This window comes from Corvus moneduloides, chromosome Z (assembly GCF_009650955.1).
Source record: "Corvus moneduloides isolate bCorMon1 chromosome Z, bCorMon1.pri, whole genome shotgun sequence".
In the NCBI taxonomy this organism is placed as follows: domain Eukaryota; kingdom Metazoa; phylum Chordata; class Aves; order Passeriformes; family Corvidae; genus Corvus; species Corvus moneduloides.
In genome coordinates this window covers 22,990,947-23,013,793 of record NC_045511.1, presented here as the reverse complement: position 1 = coordinate 23,013,793, position 22,847 = coordinate 22,990,947, and the positions used below count along the sequence as shown (strand labels likewise).

Below are 22,847 nucleotides of genomic sequence, written 5' to 3'. Positions count from 1 at the left end.
AAAATTGAAGGTGTAAATTTGTTAGCTGGTAGCACCAAGTTTTGCTCCTGACTTGGGGCTGCCTGGATGCTTCTCATGTGATTCACACTGAGAACCAGATCTACTGGGATTTTTGTGTTGAGATTTTGGGTGAATGTCTTTTGCTGTCACTGTGAGTCTTGAATCAGATACATTTTGTGTGATAGCAAGAAACAGATTTTTGTGTGAGGGGACTATGACCTGGTATACCTGCACAGTAGCTGGGCTGGAGAAGAGCTTGATGTGCAGTTTTGGGGCCAAATCCGGTGCTGGCAGCAGTGCAGTGCAGAGGGGTGAATTGAAGCAGGGCCATGCACGTGTGTAGGTGCAGGACAGGAATTCCCAGAGGATTCCCCAATCCTGAAGCACATCACTGGCACTGGAGCATGTCTTGCCATCAGGGACATTCAGAAATCCTGCTAAGGCAGGGTCCTCTCTGTCAAATCCCTCCTTGGCTCCTCTGGTTCTGAGATGTCCCCTCACCTCTGGGGCTGAGGTGTCCCCAGGCTCACTGGTGGTCAGTGAGCTGGGTTCCTATTTCTGACACCACATGAGACAGCTGCCTCTCCATCCTCGACAGCAAGGCTCTTCCGTTTGGCAAGGAACAAAATGCAGTTTCCTTTCAGCAGAATGAGTTTTGGATTTCTGCAGGTTGCACCAAAGCCATGTTTAACTTCCACCATCTGTCTTTACCATTTCTGCCTTTCCTTATGTGTTTAATTTTTTTTTAGTTTGCTTCCTGGCTTCCAATCCTCTTGGTAATGTGTTCAGTGTGGACTATTAATGTATCCCAACAGAAGCAACCCTACTTGTGTTTTCCTTTTGGAGTAAGGATTAGAGGATATCCCTTAGCCCTTCTCTTTTTTTAATCACCACTTTTTTCTTTTTTTTTCCATCCTCCTCCTTCAGGGCTGAACTCCACTGATTCACGAGTTTTTGCAGGGGCAGAGGAGCCTGAAGGCTGCAAACTGGTCTGGTCTCTAGGTGCTGTGTTTTTTCCCAGGTCCGTTGGGGTGGGAGGAGACCTGGAAGCTGACTATGCTTTTTTTTTTTTAATTTCTTTTTTGGTTGGTGGATGCTTCATGGTCTACATCAAGTTCTGGGGTCCTTAGCACAGCAAAGACAGGGAGCTGCTGCAGCCAGTCCAGAGGAGGCCGCCGAGATGCTGCAGGGCTGGAGCCCCTCTGCTCTGCAGCCAGCCTGGGACAGCTGGGGGTGTTCAGCTGCACAAGAGAAGGCTCCAGGGAGAGCTCAGAGCCCCTGGCAGGGCCTAAAGGGGCTCCAGGAGAGCTGCAGAGGGACTGGGGACAAGGCATGGAGGGACAGGACACAGGGAATGGCTTCCCACTGCCAGAGGGCAGGGCTGGATGGGATATTGGGAAGGAATTGCTGTCTGTGAGGGTGGGCAGGCCCTGGCACAGGGTGCCCAGAGCAGCTGTGGCTGCCCCTGGATCCCTGGCAGTGTCCAAGGCCAGGCTGGACAGGGAATGGAGCAGCCTGGGACAGTGGAAGGTGTCCCTGCCCATGGCAGGGGGTGGAATGAAATGGTTTTTAAGGTCCCTTCCAAGGCACGCCGTTCTGTGATTCTGTGAGTTGTGTAATTGTGCAGTAGAGTGCAGATCGGTACTAAAGGCTTTTTTTTAAAACAAGCACTGTTTTACCATACCTGTCCAGCCAAATAATCACAAAAATGCCTCGAGGAAGAGAGATGGCATTCACCATCAGCTGGGGGTCTGTAAAACACCATATATCACGGGACTGTCAGTGAAGTCACAACACCAGCAATGCTAGGCAGAGGATTTTTTTGCTGGGGCTTGTGGTTTCCTTGCCTTGCTGGATAAAATAAAACCTGCCAAAGCAGCGGCAGTGAGCTCCCATCTATCTGTTCTCATGCTCCCAGCCGCTGCTGCCTGAATTATTCATGCTCGGTAAGTGATCTGCAAACAGCTCCTGTGATCTCCCTGTGATCTGTGGGTATGCCAGACTCGCCCCTGCTTAGGTCAGGGCATTTTCTTGTTTCCTTCCCCGCGGCAGGGAGTCTGTGGGAATCTCCAGATTCCTCACTGCCTCCTTCTGATTAGCCCAGACGTGTATTTATTATTTACGTGGCAGGATTTGTTCAGCTGTCCCAGGCACACGGTATTATCAGTGGATAAGCAAGGAGACTCGCTGCAAACATCTGTAGTTGTTGCTTGACAAATCCTGTTTGTATAAATAATATTAAGGAGCTGCAGAGGCTGTTGTAGAGTAAATACCCTCGTGACTGAAGGCAGCGCTGCCAGCTTTTCACCTGCATGTGCATCTCAACAGAGATTTACTGGGCTGTTTTACACACACACATATCTATCTCTCTCTATACATATAAATAAAATACTTCAGTTTATTTTTTTTTTAGTTTAAAGGTCCCTTCCAACCCAAATTATTCTGCAATTCCAATATATCTATATATATGTATGTTTTATGTATTTGCCTTTTTTCCACAAGCTCTTCTCCTGTATTTATTTCAGTTTTTAATTTTTTCTCCTGATTTGGTCATGGAAATAGGTTGGTGAAACCAGTGAGAAGGGCAGTTTATGGGCAGGTAATTGGCAGGTATTCTGTGTGCTTTGCTATCCCTATCATTAATGAAATGGGCTGTAGGCCCACCTCTCCCACCACACCCACCCCAGGTACATCTTGGATCTGCCTTTCCAGTATCATCCACTTCAGCCACTCCTTATTTTGGGGTGAGGACTGGGATGCTTCAGGAGCCCATTGCCAAGTGGAGCTGGAGCTAATGCTCTGAGCAAGGGACATGGTACCCCCAGGTCCCCTTCCCCAGCTGAGGGAGTAATTTGGGGTGAAAAAGTGCTTTTTTTACACTAACCCTTAGGAGCACCTGTGCCTTGCCTAGGATATCCCTCACCTACGACATAAGCAGGATACAGTGAGTTTGTTAAAATGTCCTGTTTCTCTACCTTCTGGAAAGAGGATTTTCCGTTAAACCTTAGGGAAATTACTGGCCTTGTTAACTAGTGTGGAAGTAATGAACCACAGCAGGGTGACTCGGGAGATTTGGGCCCTCACTTCGTAAGACTGCATTGTTTCTTCAAATGAGAGAAATAATTTAAGCAAACAAACGAACAAAGAATTTCTGGAAATTAAAGTACAGTACAAATGGGATGATTTGCTCATCCTCTGTTTAATAGGAACGGTGCAGTGAACAATTGTGTGGTCGACCTCAGAAATCTATCCATGGTAACTAGTCACAGGAGAGAAAAATAGACAGCCTGCCACCAACTTGGTATTAAAGTTCTATTTTCCGTTTTTTCCATGGTTGCGGGCCAGTCAGGGACTTTCCATGAGCAATCAGCACAGCAGAAATCCCCTTCTGCTCCCTAGCAGCCATCTCTGCTCAACAATCAAAGGTGGTTTTTGTACCGATTTTGGCTTAAATGGGGCTCGGTCCCAGTTTTCAGTGGGATCAGGCTGGGGCAGACGCTTCCTGCCAAATGCATCCTGCTGAAACAGGGCTGTCATGGAATCACGGAATGGTTTGGGTTGAAAGGGACCTTAAAACCATCCAGTTCCACCTCCTGCCATGGGCAGGGACACCTTCCACCTGACTGGGTTGTTCCAACCTGGCCTTGCCCCTTCTACCCCGTGGCCGAGGTGTATATGTGGTGGGGTCTGGTGAAGGAACATCGCCCTTGGTTTTGTCACCTCTACCAGGTGCTGGGTGTTAAATTCCTGATGGTGTTTGAGGTCTGTGCAAGCCCTGCACGACTCCAGTGGCTTTGGGCGGGTCCTGCAAGACCCCAGAGGAAGGACAGAAAGACGCTGCCAGGCTGGAGTTCATCCAGAAATAAATACAGCAGAAATACTGGGCCTTCAGGCTCCACGGTCTGTTCCTCAAAAGACGGTTTTGGAAGGGATCACTGTGCTTTTGTTCTTCCATTAGGCAGCTGAGGAGAGAGCATTGTTTTCCTCCCCTCATGCGTTCCCCTTGTAGGGGAAGAAGGAGGACTTGGCCACCCTGAGCCGAGCATCCCAGGGGACCTCCCAGAACAAAGCGCTGCATGGAGGAGGATACCGTCATCCTGTCCCCGTCATCCTCTTCCCTCCCTTCACCCTGCCCTTGGCACAGCCATACCCGCCCGGGGCCGGCGTGTTGGGGAGCATGGGGAGGGGAATGTTCCTCCTCTTCCTCCCTGGAAACCTGGCTAACTTCTCTTCTCTCCAGGTTTACTGCTGCCTGTAGACTTGGCGAGGCAGCCCTGGGGTTTGTCTTCTGCCAGCAAGGTGTGTGAGCCCTGGGATGGTGTAGCAGTGTGACATGTCCAGGTGCGGTGGCTTGGATAATGCAGCGCTCCTGGGGAATGTTGTGTAGGTGTTCCTGGATGTGGACTGAAGCTCTGTGGACACATCCCTGTGTAATTTCTCTCCTGTGTGCTGCAGGCATCCATCCTGATCTGCAGAAAATGCCTGTGGGTTGGAGAGCACCTCCTCAGCCACGCTCTGCCTGATCCTTGAATTAATTCTCCATACAGGATAACGTAGCCGGCACATGGAGCTGGAATGGTTTTTGGGTTTATTTTTTTAAGTTATAGGTCATGTAGGTTTATTTACAAATAACTGGACTAAGACCAACCTGTCTTGTTTTGCCCAGGCTCCAAGACTGACCCTGCTGAGAGCCCCTGAGATACTGAACTCTATGAGCAGAGACCACTTGACTGCACTCAGCACCTTTCAGGATCAGGCTCTAGGTAATTACTCTAATTCTCTGCCTGTGTGATGGGGGAAGTTTGCCGTTCTGGGCTATGCAGACCATCTGAAATGACATTCCTGGTTGTTCATCCCATCAACCTGTGGATTTTTTTTTCCCTACTGAAGGTTGCCACTCTAGATCAGTGGCTTGACACTACGATAAAACCACTGATCCCTCAAACATAAAGCAAAATACCTGCTTTGCTTACAAGGGGGAATCATAGAATGGTTTGTGTTGAAAGGACCCTAAAGACCATTTAGTCCAACCCCCTTGCAACAGGATATATTCAACTAGATTGGGTTTCTCAGAATCCCATCCAACTTAACTGGAATATTTCCAGGGGTGGGGCATCCTGGAATTGCTGGATCACCGTTCTGGTAGTGGTCACCAGCTCTTGTGCTTGGGAAGTTCTCCTGAAGCTAACTTGCAGAGAGCTGTAAAAACAATCAGTCAATATCAAAAAAGGTTTCAACTCCAATCAAAAGCAATCAAAGGCTTAAAATACCAATATTTGTTATCAAGGATGCTTGTTCAGGTGAGGCTTTTAAGGATTGCTTGAAACCTACAGCTGCAGGAACCTGCTTTTAAAAATAAATCCAGTATCTTCTTTATCTGAGTTAACAGTAGCTTTGTTCTCTCCTCCAGACCTGGCCTCACTGTTGTGCCTTTGAGGAACTTTAAATCCTTGCTCCAAGGTGGATAAATGGAAGTCAAAGAGCCTGGGGCCTGGCACTGTCCCTGCTCTGTGTCTTCGTGGAGATGTGTCAGCCTGGTGCCTTACCTGGGGGGTGTGGGCAGGATTAGACCCAAGATTTGTGCTTTTATCCCAGCAAGGCCAGCTCAAACACAAAGCATGAGCTCGAGAGGTGAGGATCTCAGGGGCGAGTTTTAGAGGAGTAAGAAGGAAGCCAGCAGGATGCTGTGGATGTTACTCCGAAGCACTAAGGATGAAGGATTTCCTGTAGGATTGACTTCCTGAGCGAGATGACATTCCATACAAAATTCTCTACGCTGATAAAAGTATCAGTCAACAGAGGGATATAATTTTTAACCTGATTTGCAGTTTTTCCCCAAGTCAATAAAAACCAGCTCCACAGTAGTTTCAGCAGAGATTAAAGCCCAGCTCTCAGATCAGAGAGGCATGAGGGCAGATGGTCTTGCTGCCCACTCTCCCAGGGCATCCTCTGTTCCTGCAGGAACAGAGGGCTTTTCTCCATCCCCTGCAGCTCTGTGTGGTGACATTTTCAGGACCCAGGCAGGAGGACGCTGACTGGGTTGTTTCCTGTTTTGACAATCTCCATTTCAAACCCTCTGTAACACAGCACTGTGCAGGGAATTAGAACACCACAACCCATGTCCTCCTCCCTTGAATATTGCATTGGGGAGCTAAGCTCATGTTTCCAGTGGGGAGGGAGAAGACATGGGTCATGAAACAGGCTCAGAAAGTGAGAGAGAGGAACATGAAGAATGAGAAAGAAGAAATACGTTCACCATCAGGGCTGCAGTGCCATGTTTTTCCGTATCCACTCAGAATATGTGGGAATGGGGTGCTCCCTCAGTGCCAAAACTCGTATGCTTTGTGTTTAAACTGCTGCTGTCAAAGCTTGGAGAATAACTAAAACAAAAAGGTCACAGGTCAAGTGGATGTTTTCCAATTGACCGGAGCTCAGTATAAATCCTGGGGAAGGAAATAACCCAACAAACATCCACCAGCCCTGTGTCTGTGTCCCCTGCTCTGGTGCTGGCTGCTGGTGGCATTCCTACTGGGACATGCGACTGGCAGGCAGCTGCCTCAGCATCCTGAAACGGTCCCCAGGCTGCATCCCCTCCCCAATAAATTTTTGTGCAAATTTCAAATTTAACAGAATCAGATCCAGATCTGGTGTAGGTCAGCAATTGGGAGGGTTGAGAGGTTGCTTCAGGTGAGCACGGAAGGAGAGAGAACACCTGCCTATGAGGAACCTGGGCTGGAGGCTCATCCTGATCCCCTGAAACACATCTTCAGCTGAGGGCTCGTGTTTGCTGCTCCAAATTCAGTGGGTTTGGGTAGGCAATGCTCCTGGGGAACATCAAGGCAAATCTGTTTCTTCCACCGCTTTACATCGCCCCTCGCAAAGTCCCTCCCGAGGTTTCGGCCTGGCCAGTTGCTCTTCCATGAGTTGTAACTTGAAAATAGGGATAGATAAAGGCAAAATGTTCTGGGAGCCATGCCAAGCCAAAGGCACTGGGCTGTTAAGTCATCCGTATCTTGATAACAGATTTTCTGCTCTTTATCAGCTTTTAAGAGAAAATACGGTGTCTGTGGGAGCAGATTGGGATCATCCTGAGGAATGGAGCTCTCCTTTTTAAATTGTATTGCTTTTATTACTATTATTTTAATAATAATAATAATATTTCTGCAGTGAAGCCATATATGAGAATGTTATTTGTGTAGGAACTGGAAATGAACCTGAAATGATCAGCGTAATTTTTAAAGGCACTTTACAAGTCATTTGGCATTGGAAAAGGTACAACTATCCATCAAAGCAGGGCTTGGGGATAAAATAATTAGAAATCACACAACCATGGCAAAGGAAGATTAGTGCTAAAATTAGGAACCATAAAGTTGTTTTTAGATTAGGCTGGAATCTGGGCAGGCTGCTTTATTGTAGCCTGTTACTTTAAAAAATGTAAGGTGAGAGGTGTGAATTGTCTGCATTTTGTTGTGTTCTTATGGAAATGCTGTTGTGAATGTTAGGTGGGATGATCTGTGAGGTGATTTCCAGGGAAATCCTTATGGGGTGGAAGTACAGTCCCATGTGAAAGATGACCAGCTGCTAAAGGAGCTGGGTTCAGTGCTGAGCTCTTCTCCATGTGGATGTCCCGTAAGGTTGGTTTGCTCCTAGTTTTGTTTCAGGGTTGTAGTGGCCAAATACCCACATTGCATCCAGAAAATGTGGTGGGATGGCTGGAACTGGGAACTGAAAATGGAATTTCCACCCACAGGTGGGGTGGGTACAAGTTGGAGCTGCTGTGGTCCCCAGACCTGGGCTGTGCCCTTGGGGCCAGGAGCTTCATCACTTTGTTTTCTTCTGGAACTCCTTAAGCACGAATAGGAATGAATCTGCTATCAGAGACAAATATAAAATTGATCAGAGGACAGACTAGGAGAGCTGGGGGTATTCATCCTGGAGGAGAGAAGGCTCCAGGGTGACCTTAGAGCCTGTTCCACTGCCTGAAGGGTCTCCAGGAGAGCTGGAAAGGGACTTGGGATGAGGCATGGAGGGACAGGATGAAAGGGAATAGTTTTGCGCCAGGAGGGGAGATCCAGACTAGATAGAAGGAAGAAATTGTGATAAGGATGGTGAAGCCCTGGCACAGGTTGCCCAGAGAGGTGGATGTTCCATGTATAAATACCTTCAGGAAAAAGGGTCTTGATACTAAAGCCCTTCTGATACAGCTGGAAGAGTGTAACATGAGCAAGAGGCTGGAGGACAAGGTCAGGCACATCCAGGTGTTTTCACCAAGGAAGATGCCTAGTAGACTCTTCACTCAGAGAAAGGTGACTTCTTCAGGGCTGGTGCCTTTAGGTTTGGGAGTGGGGGATTTCTGGGAGAGAAACCCAAACTTTGTGGGATGTGCTGCCTAAATAAGGACACAATTAGGTGTACCCCTTCCCCTGGTCCCACCAGAGGAACCAAATGAAAGGGTCTCACGTTCCGTGCTCGCTGGGAAGCACCAGCCCTGTGTGACCACCCACAGCATCTTGCCTGCACGTGCATTTCCCGGTGCCTGCAGGGGAAAAGTGGAGTTGAGCAGACTGCCTGCTCCCCCCAGAATGCTCCCCGCTGTGCTTCCAACTCAGTGAAAGCAGGACAACTCCTCATCGACTCTTTGTAGCCCGAGAACAGAGCCTTGGAAAAGTCTGGCAGCGGGAACTTTACTAATTCCAGCTAATGACTCCGAAATACTGACTGAGGGGAACAATTGCACATCATCAAAAGTCGCAGACAAAAGAAATGCACTGCATCGTAATAGCAAACGAAGCTGAATTTGATCTGATGGAGCACCTTTCATATTCCAAGCGTTTCAAAGCCCTTGGCAGAGTAATGAGCTGCATGCTGACAGCGGGGCCGCTGGACCGGGCTTGATGTGGCCAACAATAGCTGGCACAGTTGTTGGCAGAGGACCTGCTTGTGGTGGGATGGTGGCTGGGATGTTGGGGTTATCCTGTGCTTTCCTGTTTTTTTTTAGTGCTGTTGGATCTCTGGCTGGTGTTAGGATGGGCACTGGAAGTGACCGGGCAATATATGTTGGTCTTTCTTAACGGGGGCTTAGAAAAGAGATAGAGAGTTTTTAGTAGGGCCTGTTGTGATAGGATGAGGTTGATGGTTTTAAATTAAAAGCAGGGAGATTCAGACTAGGTATGATGAAGAAAGTCTTTATGATGAGGGTGGTGAGCCCCTGGCACAGGTTTCCCCAAGCAGCTGTGGCTGCCCCTGGATCCCTGGAAGTGTCCCAGGCCAGGCTGGACAGGGCTTGGAGCCACCTGGGATAGTGGAAGGTGTCCTTGCCCTTGACAGGGGTTGGAACTGGTTGTTAAGGTCCCTTCAACCCAAATCATTTCAGGATTCTGTTAAGCAGGGGTGGAGAAACATGCTCGGACACACATGAGGATCCCTTGCCGCAGCTGTGAATAGACCTTGGCCTCCCAGGTCACCATCCGGCCCTCTAATCTTGTGGTCCCTGTGACAGTTTCATGAAGGCCCATGTACAACTTCAGCTCTTTAATTTTAGCTAGGCCAGAATAGCACTGGTGCAGCTGTGGGAACAGATATCTTAGTCCTGAAACTATTCCTGTAGCAGGGAAGTTTCTTGCCTGTTGCGAGGAGAGGAAAAGGTTAATTGCATATTTTTTTTCCTTTTTTCTTTCCTTTTTTTCCAAAGAGGAAATAAATGTACCTACCCCACCCTAAGGGGACAGCACAAATCTGTCAGCCCTTGTCGGGTGGGGGCAGGCAGCTGGGCTGTGTTAAGGAAGTCACCCTGGGGAGGGAAGGGGTTTGGGCCATGGGTGGGGGGCCTTGGCTGCCTGCCCAGAGCTGCAGGCAGAGAGGGGGCTGTGGTCCTGGGCTGCATCAGACCAGGCTCTAGTGCTGTCTGCAGAGCTGTAGAATCACAGAATGGTTTGTGTTGAAGGGACCTTAAAGCCCATCCGGTGCCACCCCCTGCCATGGGCAGGGACACCTCCCACTATCCCAGGCTGCTCCAAGCCCTGTCCAGCCTGGCCTTGGGCACTGCCAGGGATCCAGGGGCAGCCACAGCTGCTCTGGGCACCCTGTGCCAGGGCCTGCCCACCCTCACAGACAGCAGTTCCTTCCCAATATCCCATCCATCCCTGCCCTCTGGCACTGGGAAGCCATTCCCTGTGTCCTGTCCCTCCATGCCTTGTCCCCAGTCCCTCTGCAGCTCTCCTGGAGCCCCTTTAGGCCCTGCCAGGGGCTCTGAGCTCTCCCTGGAGCCATGGGACTTGTGATGAGCTAATCTCACCCAGAGTTGGAATAGAATATGTGTAAATAAGCCTGGTTTGGTGTTAGAAAATATGCTGAGGGGTGAAGGAGATCTCAGACCTTGTCCTGTGTGACCCAGGTCCTTCACTAACTCCTCCTTCCTTCGGCTCCCTACTAACCAAGGAGGAGTTAGTGAAGACAACCAGATCCCAGCAGCTCCATGGCTTTCCTGGAGGAGCACGCTGGGTTGGTGTTGGGTTTGCTGCATCACCCCCATCCCAGCAGTTAGGGGAGGGTGGGAAACTAAGCTGCTTTGGAAGCCTGGATCCTCCTCACTCCATCTGTGTTTCCGTGCGCTCCAACTGGGTCGGGCTGATGCCATGGCAAGACTTCCTCTTGCAGACAGCAGTCTTGCATGCTGTCATCCTGCAGCGAGGGCTTGATGGTGTGCAGATGGATTTGCTTCCTGTTTCCCCTCCCATCGGCCTCGTGCTGAGGCTGGCCAGCCCTGCTTCCCAACCAGAAATATCTCAAGAGGCTGGCTCGGCATCTCCTTGATGACCCAACCTCGTGTAGGTGTTTTGTTTCCACTTTTGAATCAATGCTCAAAGGAATATATAAAACACCAACATTTTAAGTTTCTTTGGGAGCTGATTGCAATAAAAAAATACACAGAGCCCATCTAAATCTTTCTTCTTGTGGTTTTGTATCAGCAGGGCTGGTGTGAGCAGCCTGTGCTCGTCATCTTCTGAGCATAGCAGGAGGGAAGTCAGCTCTGGGGGCTCAGGGAGTGGATGTGGGCCCTAGTGGTGTGTTTGAGGTGGATTTACATCCTTACACTTTGCCAGAGGGATGCTTTGCACGTGGTTCTCATTTCAGCTGAGTGGTGGGGACAGGAGGGAAGACGTGGAGTGTTGGATTTATAATTCCAAGCCAGTGCTGTTTGGTCCAGGAGAGCATCAGTGGAGCCTGGGTGCTGTTTTCCAGAGGAGGGGTGGATCTGCTGAGCCTGTGCATCCCCAGGGGGCCCAAAGGTGGGCCACAGCCCCGTGGCAGAGGGGGCTCTCACTGCCCCCTCTGGCACAGCTCCAGGGCAAGGGGCTCCTCTGGATTCTGCCAGATAAGTTTCCTTGTCTCCTGTCTGGGATTCACCATGTGTCTGAGCTTTTAATATCACTTCATTCTCCCTCTCTACATCCCATGCCCCTGTCCCAGATGTATTTGTTTAAGTGGCTTTAATTAACTTACATTTTCTTGTGTGTGACAGCTCCTTGAGGCTTTGGTAGCTGTTTTCTGTCCTTCCAGAGTTGTCACTGACATGTAGCACTTTCCCTGCAGACCAGCTTTCAAGCCTACCGTGTTTTTCCCTTGCTCTGCGGAATTATTTTAACATACTGAAGGAAATGGTTTCCATGTGAGCATAGTTGCACACACTCAATTGATTATTAGGTGTGATTTCCCTGATCCCTGCTGGTATCTACAAGGATTTTGAGCAAGGAAGGCAGAGTGGCGTAGGATGATGGCTTAGGTCAGATAGATTTATCTTCACAAGTGACAAGACTGATAACTCTGGAGTGGCATGACTACAGGTGTTATCATTTGGGTGTCTCCTCAAGAGTGAAGGTTAATGTCTTGCCACTACTGATCCATCACAGTGTTATCTGCAGGATTTACAGGTCTTCTCATGCCTTTCTAGCAGCAGCAGCAGGTCCAGATTTCTGGAGCTCAGAGCTACTTGCAGCAGCCATAGGGATCACGTCAGGAAGCCCTTGCTCTCATGGATTTGTTTGAGCTCAAAGTTAGGGATAATTTCTGCTTGTTGCTGCATAGTTTTATGCTTCCCCAGTGGAGGAAGGTGGGATGGATTGGGACAAGCCCAGGGGTTGAGTGCTCTGCCAAGGGAAGGCATGCTAGGATCGTTTGGGTTGGGTCGTTCCACCCCCCTGCCATGGGCAGGGACACCTTCCACTGTCCCAGGTTGCTCAAAGACATCAGGCAGATGAAGGCGAGACGAGCCTTGATCCTGCCTTCCTGAGGATCACCCAAGAAATCTGACTAGGAGGATGGAAAAGAGCAAGGAAGGACTCAGATCTGAAGTAAAATCTCTTGGGGGGGAAAAGGAAAAAAAAAAAAAAGAAAGAGCAATAAATCCAGCAAATTAAAATGAAAAGGCAGCTAACATGAGTGACAATTGTACAGCATCAGATAACGCTGCATCCTGAATTCCAGTGGGATAGGAAATATGAAGCAAAAATCACTCAGGTGCTTCTAGATAGCGATAAGGAAAGCAATTCCCATTTACTGGTAGAAATAAAATAAGAGGTCGTGATAAACCCTCCATGACTAGACTGGATTAGGGCTCTGGCTGTGAAAATTCATTACAGGCATGCAAAAGAATTTGTATCGTGCCAGCTAAACTGACTACAAACACCATTTATTTGGAGAAGAGACGATTTACTCAGAATAAATAGATTTCTTTCAAAGGGAAGGGAGGGTTGATGTGACAAAAATCTATATTCCTTACTTGTCATTTATTATGCAAATAAGTCTCACACCTTTCTAAGCCATGAGGAATGAGTTTATGTTGGAGTTTTATGTTGGAAGAATGATCTTAAGCTGCTCCAAGATCTCCAGGGCCAGGCTGGGGTTTCTTGCACACAGTGGCAGGAGATGATGATTTCAGGAGGGGTTCTGATGACAGTGAGGATCATGCATGTCAGATGTTTTCAGATTTCCCGTGAGCAAACCCATTCCTTCAGATTTTTTCCTACTATTTGTGATGTTTTACTTAGGATGATTTTATTTATTTTTAGTTTGCTTTGTTCTATTCTATTCTATTCATAGAGTCATAGAATCACAGAATGGTTTGGGTTGGGAGAGACGTTAAAGATCTTAGAATTCCACCCCCTGCCATGGGCAGGGACACCTTCCACTGTCCCAGGTTGCTCTAAGCCCCATCCAATCTGGCCTTGGACACTTCCAGGGATCCAGGGGCAGCCACAGCTTATCTGGGAAATACATTTTCTTGTATTTTCTAGTATTTTATTTTACTTTGTTTGCCCATTTTCTGTAGGAATGACTCTATATGGGGGTCATGTGCAGAAAGGAGCCTGTGGTGTGTTATCTGTCCTTCTCTTCAGTTCTCTTTTTTTTGGCATCGGCACCCACTAAAGCTGCATCACTCTGCTGGGCTCAGTGGAGCAGGGCATGTTTGAGGTTCAGACTCTGAGGTGGTTGTAGGTGGCTGCAGAAGCACTTAGCCTGATGTGCAGGGACCAAAACGTGACCTAACACCTCCTGTTCTAGCAATTGCATCTCTCAGGATGCTAATTTTAGAAAAAGAATTGAACTGGCAGGGGCCACGAGCAGAGGATGAAACTCTGATGTTTCATTCGGTGGAGAGAGGGCTGAGACAGTGTAAAAGGAATGAAAAACAACAACAACAACAATGAATCAGAAGAGTATCTCTAGAAGGTTTTTTCCTGACAAGGAGGTTGTAATTTTTGTCGTTGTGTTTTGGAAAGACTCCTGATGAATCGTGTGGTCCTGAATTATATCCGTGTGAACAGAGCTCCGCGGGGGGGAATCCTGACCCACAAATCCACGAAGCTCCCATCTCTGAGAGGGACTCTGAGCGTGACTGTGGACAAGTGGGTCTTCTAAGGCAGTGTGGACATCAGGGGGATGCTTGGAAAGTGGAGGGATCCAGGTGGGACATTGTACAGTTGTAGGACACACAGAGAACCTGGGTTACAGCAAAAACACACTTGAAGGACTTCCCTAAATGCTTGGTGCCAGATCCTTCTCCATCACAGACAGCCAAGGTATTTTCACGGATTTCTTTTTGTGGTTGTCTTAGGAGGCCTTGGCAATAGATGGTCCTTGGATGAGCAGGAAGGACTGACCACCCAGCCTCTGCTGCAGCCAAGGGGGAAGGCAGTGCACGTTGCTGTCTTACTTCTCCAGGGATATTTTACACTTGTGTTTTGCCCTCAGCATTTCTGTGGTGCTGGGCTGGCCGGGCTCTTGCAGCACTCTGGAGATATTCTGCTAATGGGATCTGACCTGATGGCTTTGCATGTTTTAAGTAAATTAAACACAGCTGCTAGGAAAATCCAGTAACCTTAACAGCACCACGGCTCCGTTGTCTGCATTGTAATTACAGTGGCAACCGCCGGGAAGTTCTACTTTCTGGTTTATTTTTAAATAACTTTTGAGCCACCCTTTGATCAACTGCTGCTTCCCCAAGTCCTGCCTGTCCTCTCCCAAGGTTTAACCCTTGCTGTATCTGCAAGCATCTGTCTCATTGCACTTTCAGTCAGTCACAAAGGCAAGCAGCTGATCGCAAAAATTACTTTTCTCCCTAAATATATCCCGTAGTTTTGAGCTGAGGGAGAATTTTAAGGCAGAGCTTCCAGGGTGCATGCTGACTGCAGACACTGAGTGGAGTTTTATGGCTTCTGGGGAAGTGCAACTTGAAATATGCATCTTTTTGTTATGCTTTAGCCAAAATCCTTTGTACCCCTGCAGAGAAGTGGGTTTTCTGTCAAAGTGACAACAGCAAAAGAACTTAGATTTATGTAGGAAGCAACATTAGGAGCCTAATTAGTTTTTCCCTTGTCAACCCTTGAGTGCAAGCCATGCCTGGAGAAGCAAATGGTCAGCTCATGGCACGGGCGTAGCTGCATGCTCCTTCCCTGCATTAAAAACTCACACCGTCTTCTCCGTAGGAGCTGCGCAGTTTAAATTTCTGAAGGACAGCCAGATTAGGGAAATGACTTGGGGTATTCCATCGGAGCCTGCAAAAGGGCTTCAAACAGCTGTGTTTTAAGCATGTTCCAGTACAAGGAGGTTGGCTCAGCATCATGGGATGCTGGTGCTACCTCGATGGTAGTGTGTTTGGGGCGCCAGAGCTGCTGCACCTGAGGTCATGTCGTATTTGATAATATAATCATAGAATGGTTTGGTTTGGAGGGGACCTTTAAAGGCTGTCTGGTTTTATCCCCTGCCACGGGCAGGGACACCTTCCCCTATCCCAGGTTGCTCCAAGCCCTGTCCAGCCTGGCCTTGGACACTGCCAGGGATGGGGCAGCCACAGGTTCTCTGGGCACCTTCATTAAAAACCATGGTTCTGGCTACCCTTCGTCCTGCTGGACACGGGATGAGCTGTCTCACAGAGATCCGAGGGTACATTTTCCATCTTGTTTTCCAACCTGACTCCTTCTCTTTTCATCCAGGCTACCCAGGACAGGCAGATCCCAGCTGTGGTGCCCTGGTCTGCTCTCCCATCTGCTGTCAGCAGCACGTCGTTGTGTTTCCTTGGAGAGCAAAGCGGGTGCCTGTGCATGTGATTTGGGTGAAAACACTGGCTGAGTGTGATTGAGGTTGTAAAGTTTATGAGATTCTGCGTTTTATGGTAAATTTTAAATTGACACTGCAATCAGGCGCATTAGGGTTTGTAAAGGAAAGTTGGTGTGATGTGTTGCAGAACACAAGGTGGCAATTTCCTCTCTTATATTGATCCTATCAACAGCAAAGAATGAAGCAGCTGCTTCTTGGAGGATTGTTTTTTTAATGCGTTCATTTTATGTAATTTGTAGAGTATTATTTATTATGTGGGGGTTTCCCCCCTTTGCTGCCTTTCCCTCTCCCCCCATTTCTAGAAGAGTGCAGCGCTGTCTTACCTACACTTCTCACCTGTAGATTTCAAAGCCCTTTCCAACCACAGCTGACACTGTTGTTTCCATTCTCACACAGGAAGGGGAAAACTGAGCATTGGAGATTGGAAAGGATGTCAGCCCGAAGATGCAGCCAGGTCACTCCTCCTTCTGAGCATGATCCACACACTCAGTTCTTTCCGAGCTGGGAGGGATGATCTGTCTCAGGGCGGGGGTTTTTTTTGCTGGAAGGAGCAGTTGCTGGCAATAAAAAAACCCCAGCAGTAATCATCCCAAACACTCTCCTAGGCAATGAAATGTCCATGTGTGCCAGGGCATGGCAGAAATGCCTTTTCAGAGTATGTTTTCCATGTGGGACTTTCTGCGGGGACGTGGGTGACTTGGCTCCTGTGATTCTAGAGGGCATCTCCAGGGCACTGCCCTTTTTGAGGCAACACAGGCTTTCAGTGAAGCTCAGGAAGAGTCTGGGGAAGTCAAAGGCTCTTCAGGGCATATGAAGGAAATGGGCAGAGGCTGCTGAGAGGAATGTGGGGGTCACCTGGGTATGAAAGGAGATGTGAGATGAGCTCTTCCCCAGGCTTAGACTCATTACAGCTGAATCACAGGAAATGTTTTTTTTATGATGTTTGGTTTTCAGATATGCCAAGAAGATTTAAAAACAACTGATTGCAAAAGTCATGGGCATTTAAAAGTGATATTTGATGGGGATTTCTTGAAGATGCTGTAATACAGCCTACTGTAACAGCATCTGCTTCCCAGATTAACAGAGGGTTTGTAAACAGCACTTGGGAAGCAACCTCTGAGATTATTTCCAAACTGCAGAACAGATTTGATGAACGATTTATGACATGGATTTGCATATCAGTTGTTCTTTCTCCTTTCTTTGTCAAATTTATTTGTTTCAGTCCTGTTATGCAGGAGGCACACGAGCACTGGAGCCATCCTGGAATGTGGATGTGCCAGGATTGTGCTGCTCATCACAGCAGGGGCCTGAGAGAGCAGAGCTGCAGGGCATCCCCATCCCATGCAAATGGGTTTTATTTTGGAGCTGTAGAAACTTAGACCAGGAGCTGGAGGTAGGCTGCAGTGGGAGATAAAAATATTAACTTGGTGCCCAATCTCCTTTTAGAGTCAGTGGATGTTTGGCCGGTGGAGTCTGGAGGGTGTTTCACACACCAAAATAGATACTGGAGTTTGAGTAACTAAATGGCTCACCCAAACCAAACACCCAAATCGTGCCACCTGCATCCCCATGGGCTGCAGCAAGAGCCGGGGCAGCCACCACATATGTAGGTCACAATTCAGCTGCTGGGTGTGGCTGTCCATTTTTGCCCTAGGACACATTGCTTAGTCTCCATCTGTCAGTCAGGAGGGATGCAGGTCCAGGGTTTTGTCTGGCAAAGCCAGGCATGGGTCTGGGATAGCTTAGGGAGTCCAGTGTTGCAATGAGAACCTGCAGTAAGGCAAATAAAGCCAGGATCTGCATGTGGGCACCCCAGCTGAGATGCCTTAGTTGGAGCTGAATCCTGCCTGATGTGCCAGGGGCTGGTGCATGTTTATCAGGATGTCCCTGAGGGTCACCCTGTGGCCTGGACACGGGGAAGGACATGTCCGTGGTCTGTGCTGGCTGTCAGCCCAGGGCAATCCTGTGCTTTAGGTGAGCTACATTGCAGCTGCTGGCTGGTCAGGACTAGAGCATGGATGGCAGCCTTGGAAGTCCACTGGAAGTACATGAGTGCTTGTTCTGTTGAGGGTAGGGCTGTTCTCAGTGCAGACACCCTGGAGAGAGCTCTGGTGGTCCTCAGCATGGACATGGACCTGTTGGAGTGAGTCCATGGAGATGCTCCAGGGCTGGAGCCCCTCTGCTCTGCAGCCAGCCTGGGACAGCTGGGGGTGTTCAGCTGCACAAGAGAAGGCTCCAGGGAGAGCTCAGAGCCCCTGGCAGGGCCTAAAGGAAGACTTAGAAGAAGGATGGGGACAAACTTCTCAACCAGGTGTGTTGCAATAGGACAAGGGGTGATGGTTTTAAACTGAAAGAGGATCAATTTAGATCAGCTGTTAGGAAGAAGTTTTTTTACAATGAATGTGGTAAACACCAGCACAAGTTTCCCAGAGAAGCTGTGGATGCCCCAGTCCTGGAAACCTTCAAGGTCAGTCTGGACAGGGTCCTGAGCCGCCTGCTCTACTTGAAGATGTCCCTGCTCGTGGCAGGGGAGTTGAACTAGATGGCCTTTAAAGGCTCCTCCCAACCCAGATTGAGCTGTGATTCTGTGATAAAGGCTGTTTCTTCACATGGGCTTGACCTCAAGAGCAGGACAAGCACTCCCCATCACCAGTTTATCTGGCAATCATCCTTCCCAGCCCAGCAGCTCAGCCCAGCCAGGCGAGGGGGAGGTCAGTGTGCTGAAGAGAGGCAGAAGCTCCACTGCTGGCAGCACGTGATGAGAGGAACAACCCCTCGAGTGAGCTGATGTGGCACGTCAGTGATGTATTCAGGGATGGTAATTAGAAACCTGAATGTCATCTCCAGGAGGGCGTGTTCGATTCATTCTGCAAACCACCCGAAGAAGCTAAAAGGGACCTTATGGCTGAAGAGGAAGCCACAGGCAAGCCTGGTTGATTTGTAGCTTCTCATCGCACGTGTGTTTTGGGAACGGGAGAATGAAGCCTGGTCTGCCCTCTGCAATGCCCATCCTACTTTGGAAACTGCTACAAGGGCACCAGGGCATCTTCTGGTTCAGAGGGTGGATCATGAATGTGTTTGTTCACAGCCACTCTTCTTTGAGGGTTAATGAAACTGTGATTCAGGTGCAGCCTTTTTGTAGCCCAGAAACTCCCATTTGTTGTCCTGTGAGAATTCTTCTGTTCCTCACACAGCGATTTGAATGGTGTTGAGGTGGAGTCACAGAATCACAGAATCATTTAGGTTGGAAAAGCCCTTCAAGAACATCAAGTCCAACTGTGCCCCAGCTCTGACAAGGCTGCCACTGCCCCATGTCCCCAGGTGCCACATCCAGGGGTGGGGACTCCACCACTGCCTTGGGCAACCTGTGCCATCCTGGACAGCCCATTCTGTGAAGAAATCTCTCCTCATATCCCATCTAAATCTGCCCTGGCTCAGGTTGAGGCCATTCCCTCTGGTCCTATCACATGTGAGAAGACACCAACCCCTACCTGCCTGCAACCTGAGCTCCCCTGGCGGTGGGGAGCAGCTGCAGTGAAGGACCTGTGGAGAGGAGAAGGAGACTTTAGCTAGAAGTTAGAGCTGAAGCCCAGCATTGCTCAAGGGAAATGTGGTGCCAGCCTCTGCCCTGGTGCCAGAGGGACGTTGTGCACCGACCCAAGCAGAGCTGATGAGCTTTGCCATGAAGCCAGGGTCCATTGCAGGATTTTTGCAGCCTCCCCTGTGAATTTTGCCTTAAACAAAGATGACGGTGCTGGTCCAATGTGGGCATGTTGACAGCGGCCTGCATTAAGCTCTTTGTGCCCTTGCTGATCACTTTTGTCTGTAGAGTGGCAAACGAGCCATTAGTCCTCGGTAGCAGTGGCTCCTTGTGAGTTAATGATCTGAACAGGGCCCTGGCTAAGGCAGGAGGTTGTGCTGGAGGGCACCAACTCACAGCAGCTGGATGCTCTTGAAAGCACGTGGACTCATTAGCTGCAGGGAAGTCCCGTTCTTGGGGCTGATCATGGCCCTGGGGCTGGCCTGCAGCCACTCTGTGCTCCACCACTCACACGTGCTCCATGCATTGCCTACTGCCTAAGTGTCCTCAGACTGCCTAAATGTCCTCACTCTGGTGGTTGTAGAAGCATGGGAAGGAAAATTAGAGGCCATCAGAAGGATTGCCCTTCATGGTTTTGCTCTGTTCCTTGAGTGTATGTGCACAAGAGTTATTTACCAGTGAAATAGATTGGGTAGGGTGATCACAGCCCGTCGGTTTCTCCATCCTGGGACAGTCATCCAGGTGTCAGCCTGACTTGGAAAATGTTGTTGACACTTTCCCATGAAAATAATGAGAATTAGAATCCCATGAAGGCTGAATCAAGATCAGTGGCTCTGTCTAAAAGCTGGGAGAGGGATCCCAGTTGCTTCTCTATATCATGAGTAATGGGAAATAGTGCTGGTGGACCCTATACTTGTAAACCTATTCAAGGGCTGCCTGGAGAAGTAAAAGAGATGCTTGGGTGATTGATTCAGTTAGAACCTCTTGGAGAACCTGGGAATAGAAGGCAGTGTCTCCATCTCCAGCTGCCCCATGGTAACAAGTGTTTCCTCACCTTGATTTCAGCCTTCTCATGTAAAATGGAGAGACTGCACACAGTGAGTGGCTGTTCCTTGCTTTGCACACCACTAAGCCTTGGCAGGGAGATCCTGTTTCCCTTGCAGCTTCCATGAGCAAGAGGGAACCTCTTGACCCTGGCCAGGACTCGGGTACAAACCCAGGTTTAAGGATGAGTGTGAGTTGGTGGTGCCATTTTAAGGAAAATACCCCAGATCATGGCTTCTTTGGCGTGCAGTACTCTGCTTCCATCTGACTGCTGAGCCACAGGAACATTTTCCACCTGAGCACTCCTACATCTTATATGCCCAGTCCTGTAATAGCCACAATGGTCTTCCTCTGTGTCCTCACCCAGGAGAAGGCCTGGTCCACCCTTCCAGGCTGTCATAGGGGGACTCAGGACCCTGTTGATACGATGGCTGCCTGCTGGCAGGGGTCTCACACCTTGAGATTGTTCTGAAGTGGAGTAAAGTACCCCAAAACATCCTTCTGCTGATCTCCTTCATCAGCCCTGAGTCCTGCCCACCTCCGGCCAAGCTACCAGGCCTCCCACACAGAGCTTCTGGAAGTGCAAGCCCTAGTCTCCATCATTTGCAAGTGCAAGTGGTGGCCAGGAGCTTCTGTAGAGCTCCATTTCTCCAGAAGGTTTTCCCAAGCTAGGAGGGACAGGGGACTTTCATGGGCAGAGCTGGGGGGATGCTGCTCATACACCTTGCCTCTGCGCACCCCAGCATTTGCAGAATGTGGATTTGTTGCAGGTACTGCTGGAGGTACCACCGAGCTATCACTGGTAACTGAACTGTGGGCGTAGGAAGCCCCGGGAAGTTGATAATCCCAAGGGGACCAAAGTGTAATGTTTATCTGTGGGGTGGGATGGGTGAAGCAGCCCAAAGCTGCCTCAGTGTGATCTGTTCCTGGGGTGTTCATCTCCCAGCTGTCACTGGAGATGTGATACAGTGGGAGGATGGGGTGGGCTTCCACCTCCATGGCACGGCGTTGCCAGGTGATGTTGTGACACAGGGAAGGGTGGTGAGCAGGTGAACTGACTGTGGAAGCACGTGTGGTGGGAGAGCAGGAGCAGGCCTGGCTCCGAGTTTTCTCATCGTCCCAGCAAGGCTTCTCCAGAGCCAGCCCTTCTTAACCACATAATCAGTCCTGGATCTGATGAGGGGTTTTGTTTTGTTTTTGTCCCTTCCTGTTTTTCCTTAGGAGATGGTCAGAAGAGCGAAAGGAGCATCACGATTTTGAAACAAAACCAAGGGTACTGGTGAGTACACACCAGGCTGAGCCTTGTGGGGAGAGCTGGCAAGCAGGATGCAAACCTGGGCGTATTGTGTGGTTGTCCTGATACCTTTCTGGGGTCTGGGGGTTCTGATCTGCTCTTTAGTTACTGAGATTTCCTCTGGGAGAGCAGGTAGTTTGTTGTGTTAATGGATCAGCACAAATCATCTTTACTACAATTCTCTGCTGTTGTCAGCGACCAAACCTCTAATTGCTCTTCCTGTAAATCCGTGGAAGATGCTCTCATCACTATGTGTGTTCTCAGTGCTGAGTGCTGGAAGGAGCAGGCGGCAGATACGCTGGCAGCTGCACAGGAGTGCACCAAGCAACAATATTTGTTAATGCTTGGAGTGCTTTTGGCTGTTGTTGTGCTTGGCCCCGTTCAGACCGAGTCGTGGGGCTACGATCTGGGTGGCATTTCAAGGTCCTCTTCAGACCTGTTTTCTGCAGCTGTCACACAGGAGGCTGTGACTTGGATGTTTGCCTAGAGGTCTTGAACAGGAAGAAAGGAGAATCCTTTTTTTATCTGGTTCAGATATGCCAGAGCCAGACCCTGAGCTCATGTTTTTGAGCTGAGATATTTTGCACTGTGTCAGGTGGGAGGCTGGGTTTTTTTCCACCATCTTCTTGTGAGCAACTTCCTAGTTTGCACTGGCCAAACCCTCAGCAGAGCCATGCTGTGAGTCCCTGCCCGTTCCCATCCCTCAGGGACCAAGTTCCCACATCTTTCCTCTGTGACTGTGTGATGGGTCTGAGGAGCATCTTGGTGCTGGTTTATCACAGAATTGTAGAACCACGGTTTGGGTTGGAAGGGACCTTAAAGCTTATCCAGTCCCACTCCCTGCCATGGGCAGGGACACCTTCCACTATCTCAGGTTGCTCCAAGCCCTGTCCAGCCTGGCCTTGGACACTGCCAGGGACCCAGGGGCAGCCCCAGCTGCTCTGGGCACCCTGTGCCAGGGCCTGCCCACCCTCATCATAAAGAATTTGTTTCTTACATCTTTCTTTCATCTCTGCTGTACCCTGGACTACTGGAGCAGTGCTGGTGGAGGTTGGATCATGGGGAAATGCAGATTTTTAAGACACACCTGAGTTCCTATAGTACAGTTTGGGTGCAGATGAAGGGAGAAGCTGACACAATGTGGTTTCAGGAAGTAATCTTCAGACATTCAAAAACAGAGGGGCCCTTTATAGTTAGTGGGGATGTTTTTATCCCATGTTACATCTGATCCAGTTTGGGCAGCACTTGAGGATGAGCAGAAGCCCATCCCTCTTCGCTGGCTGCAAGAGCAGCCCAGGTGAGGGGATTGTGTGTCTGCAGGTTCATCTCCTGACAAGGCAGCCAGGGAGAGTG

The 22,847-nt window shown here is 49.3% G+C and overlaps 1 protein-coding gene and 1 long non-coding RNA gene across 8 annotated transcripts in view; one reads left to right on the top strand and one right to left on the bottom strand.

The window, feature by feature from the left end:
* Window positions 1-22,847, top strand: part of ZBTB7C (zinc finger and BTB domain containing 7C) — a 153,387-nt gene that overhangs the window by 58,392 nt on the left and 72,148 nt on the right. For 6 of the 7 annotated variants that reach the window (XM_032096922.1, XM_032096923.1, XM_032096929.1 and 3 more), the window contains 2 exons: window positions 4,667-4,763; window positions 21,422-21,479. In XM_032096922.1, coding sequence (XP_031952813.1) covers window positions 4,712-4,763; window positions 21,422-21,479 — 110 coding nt within the window. In that variant the 5' untranslated portion in view covers window positions 4,667-4,711. Of the gene's footprint in view, window positions 1-4,666; window positions 4,764-21,421; window positions 21,480-22,847 lie in introns of those variants that run through there. The other variant, XM_032096928.1, reaches the window with a different exon arrangement.
* LOC116438205 lies at window positions 132-19,138 on the bottom strand. The gene is made up of 3 exons (XR_004237627.1): window positions 18,944-19,138; window positions 16,676-16,680; window positions 132-143 (listed from the first exon to the last, which is right to left on the bottom strand). It is a non-coding gene; the product is annotated as an uncharacterized LOC116438205 (long non-coding RNA).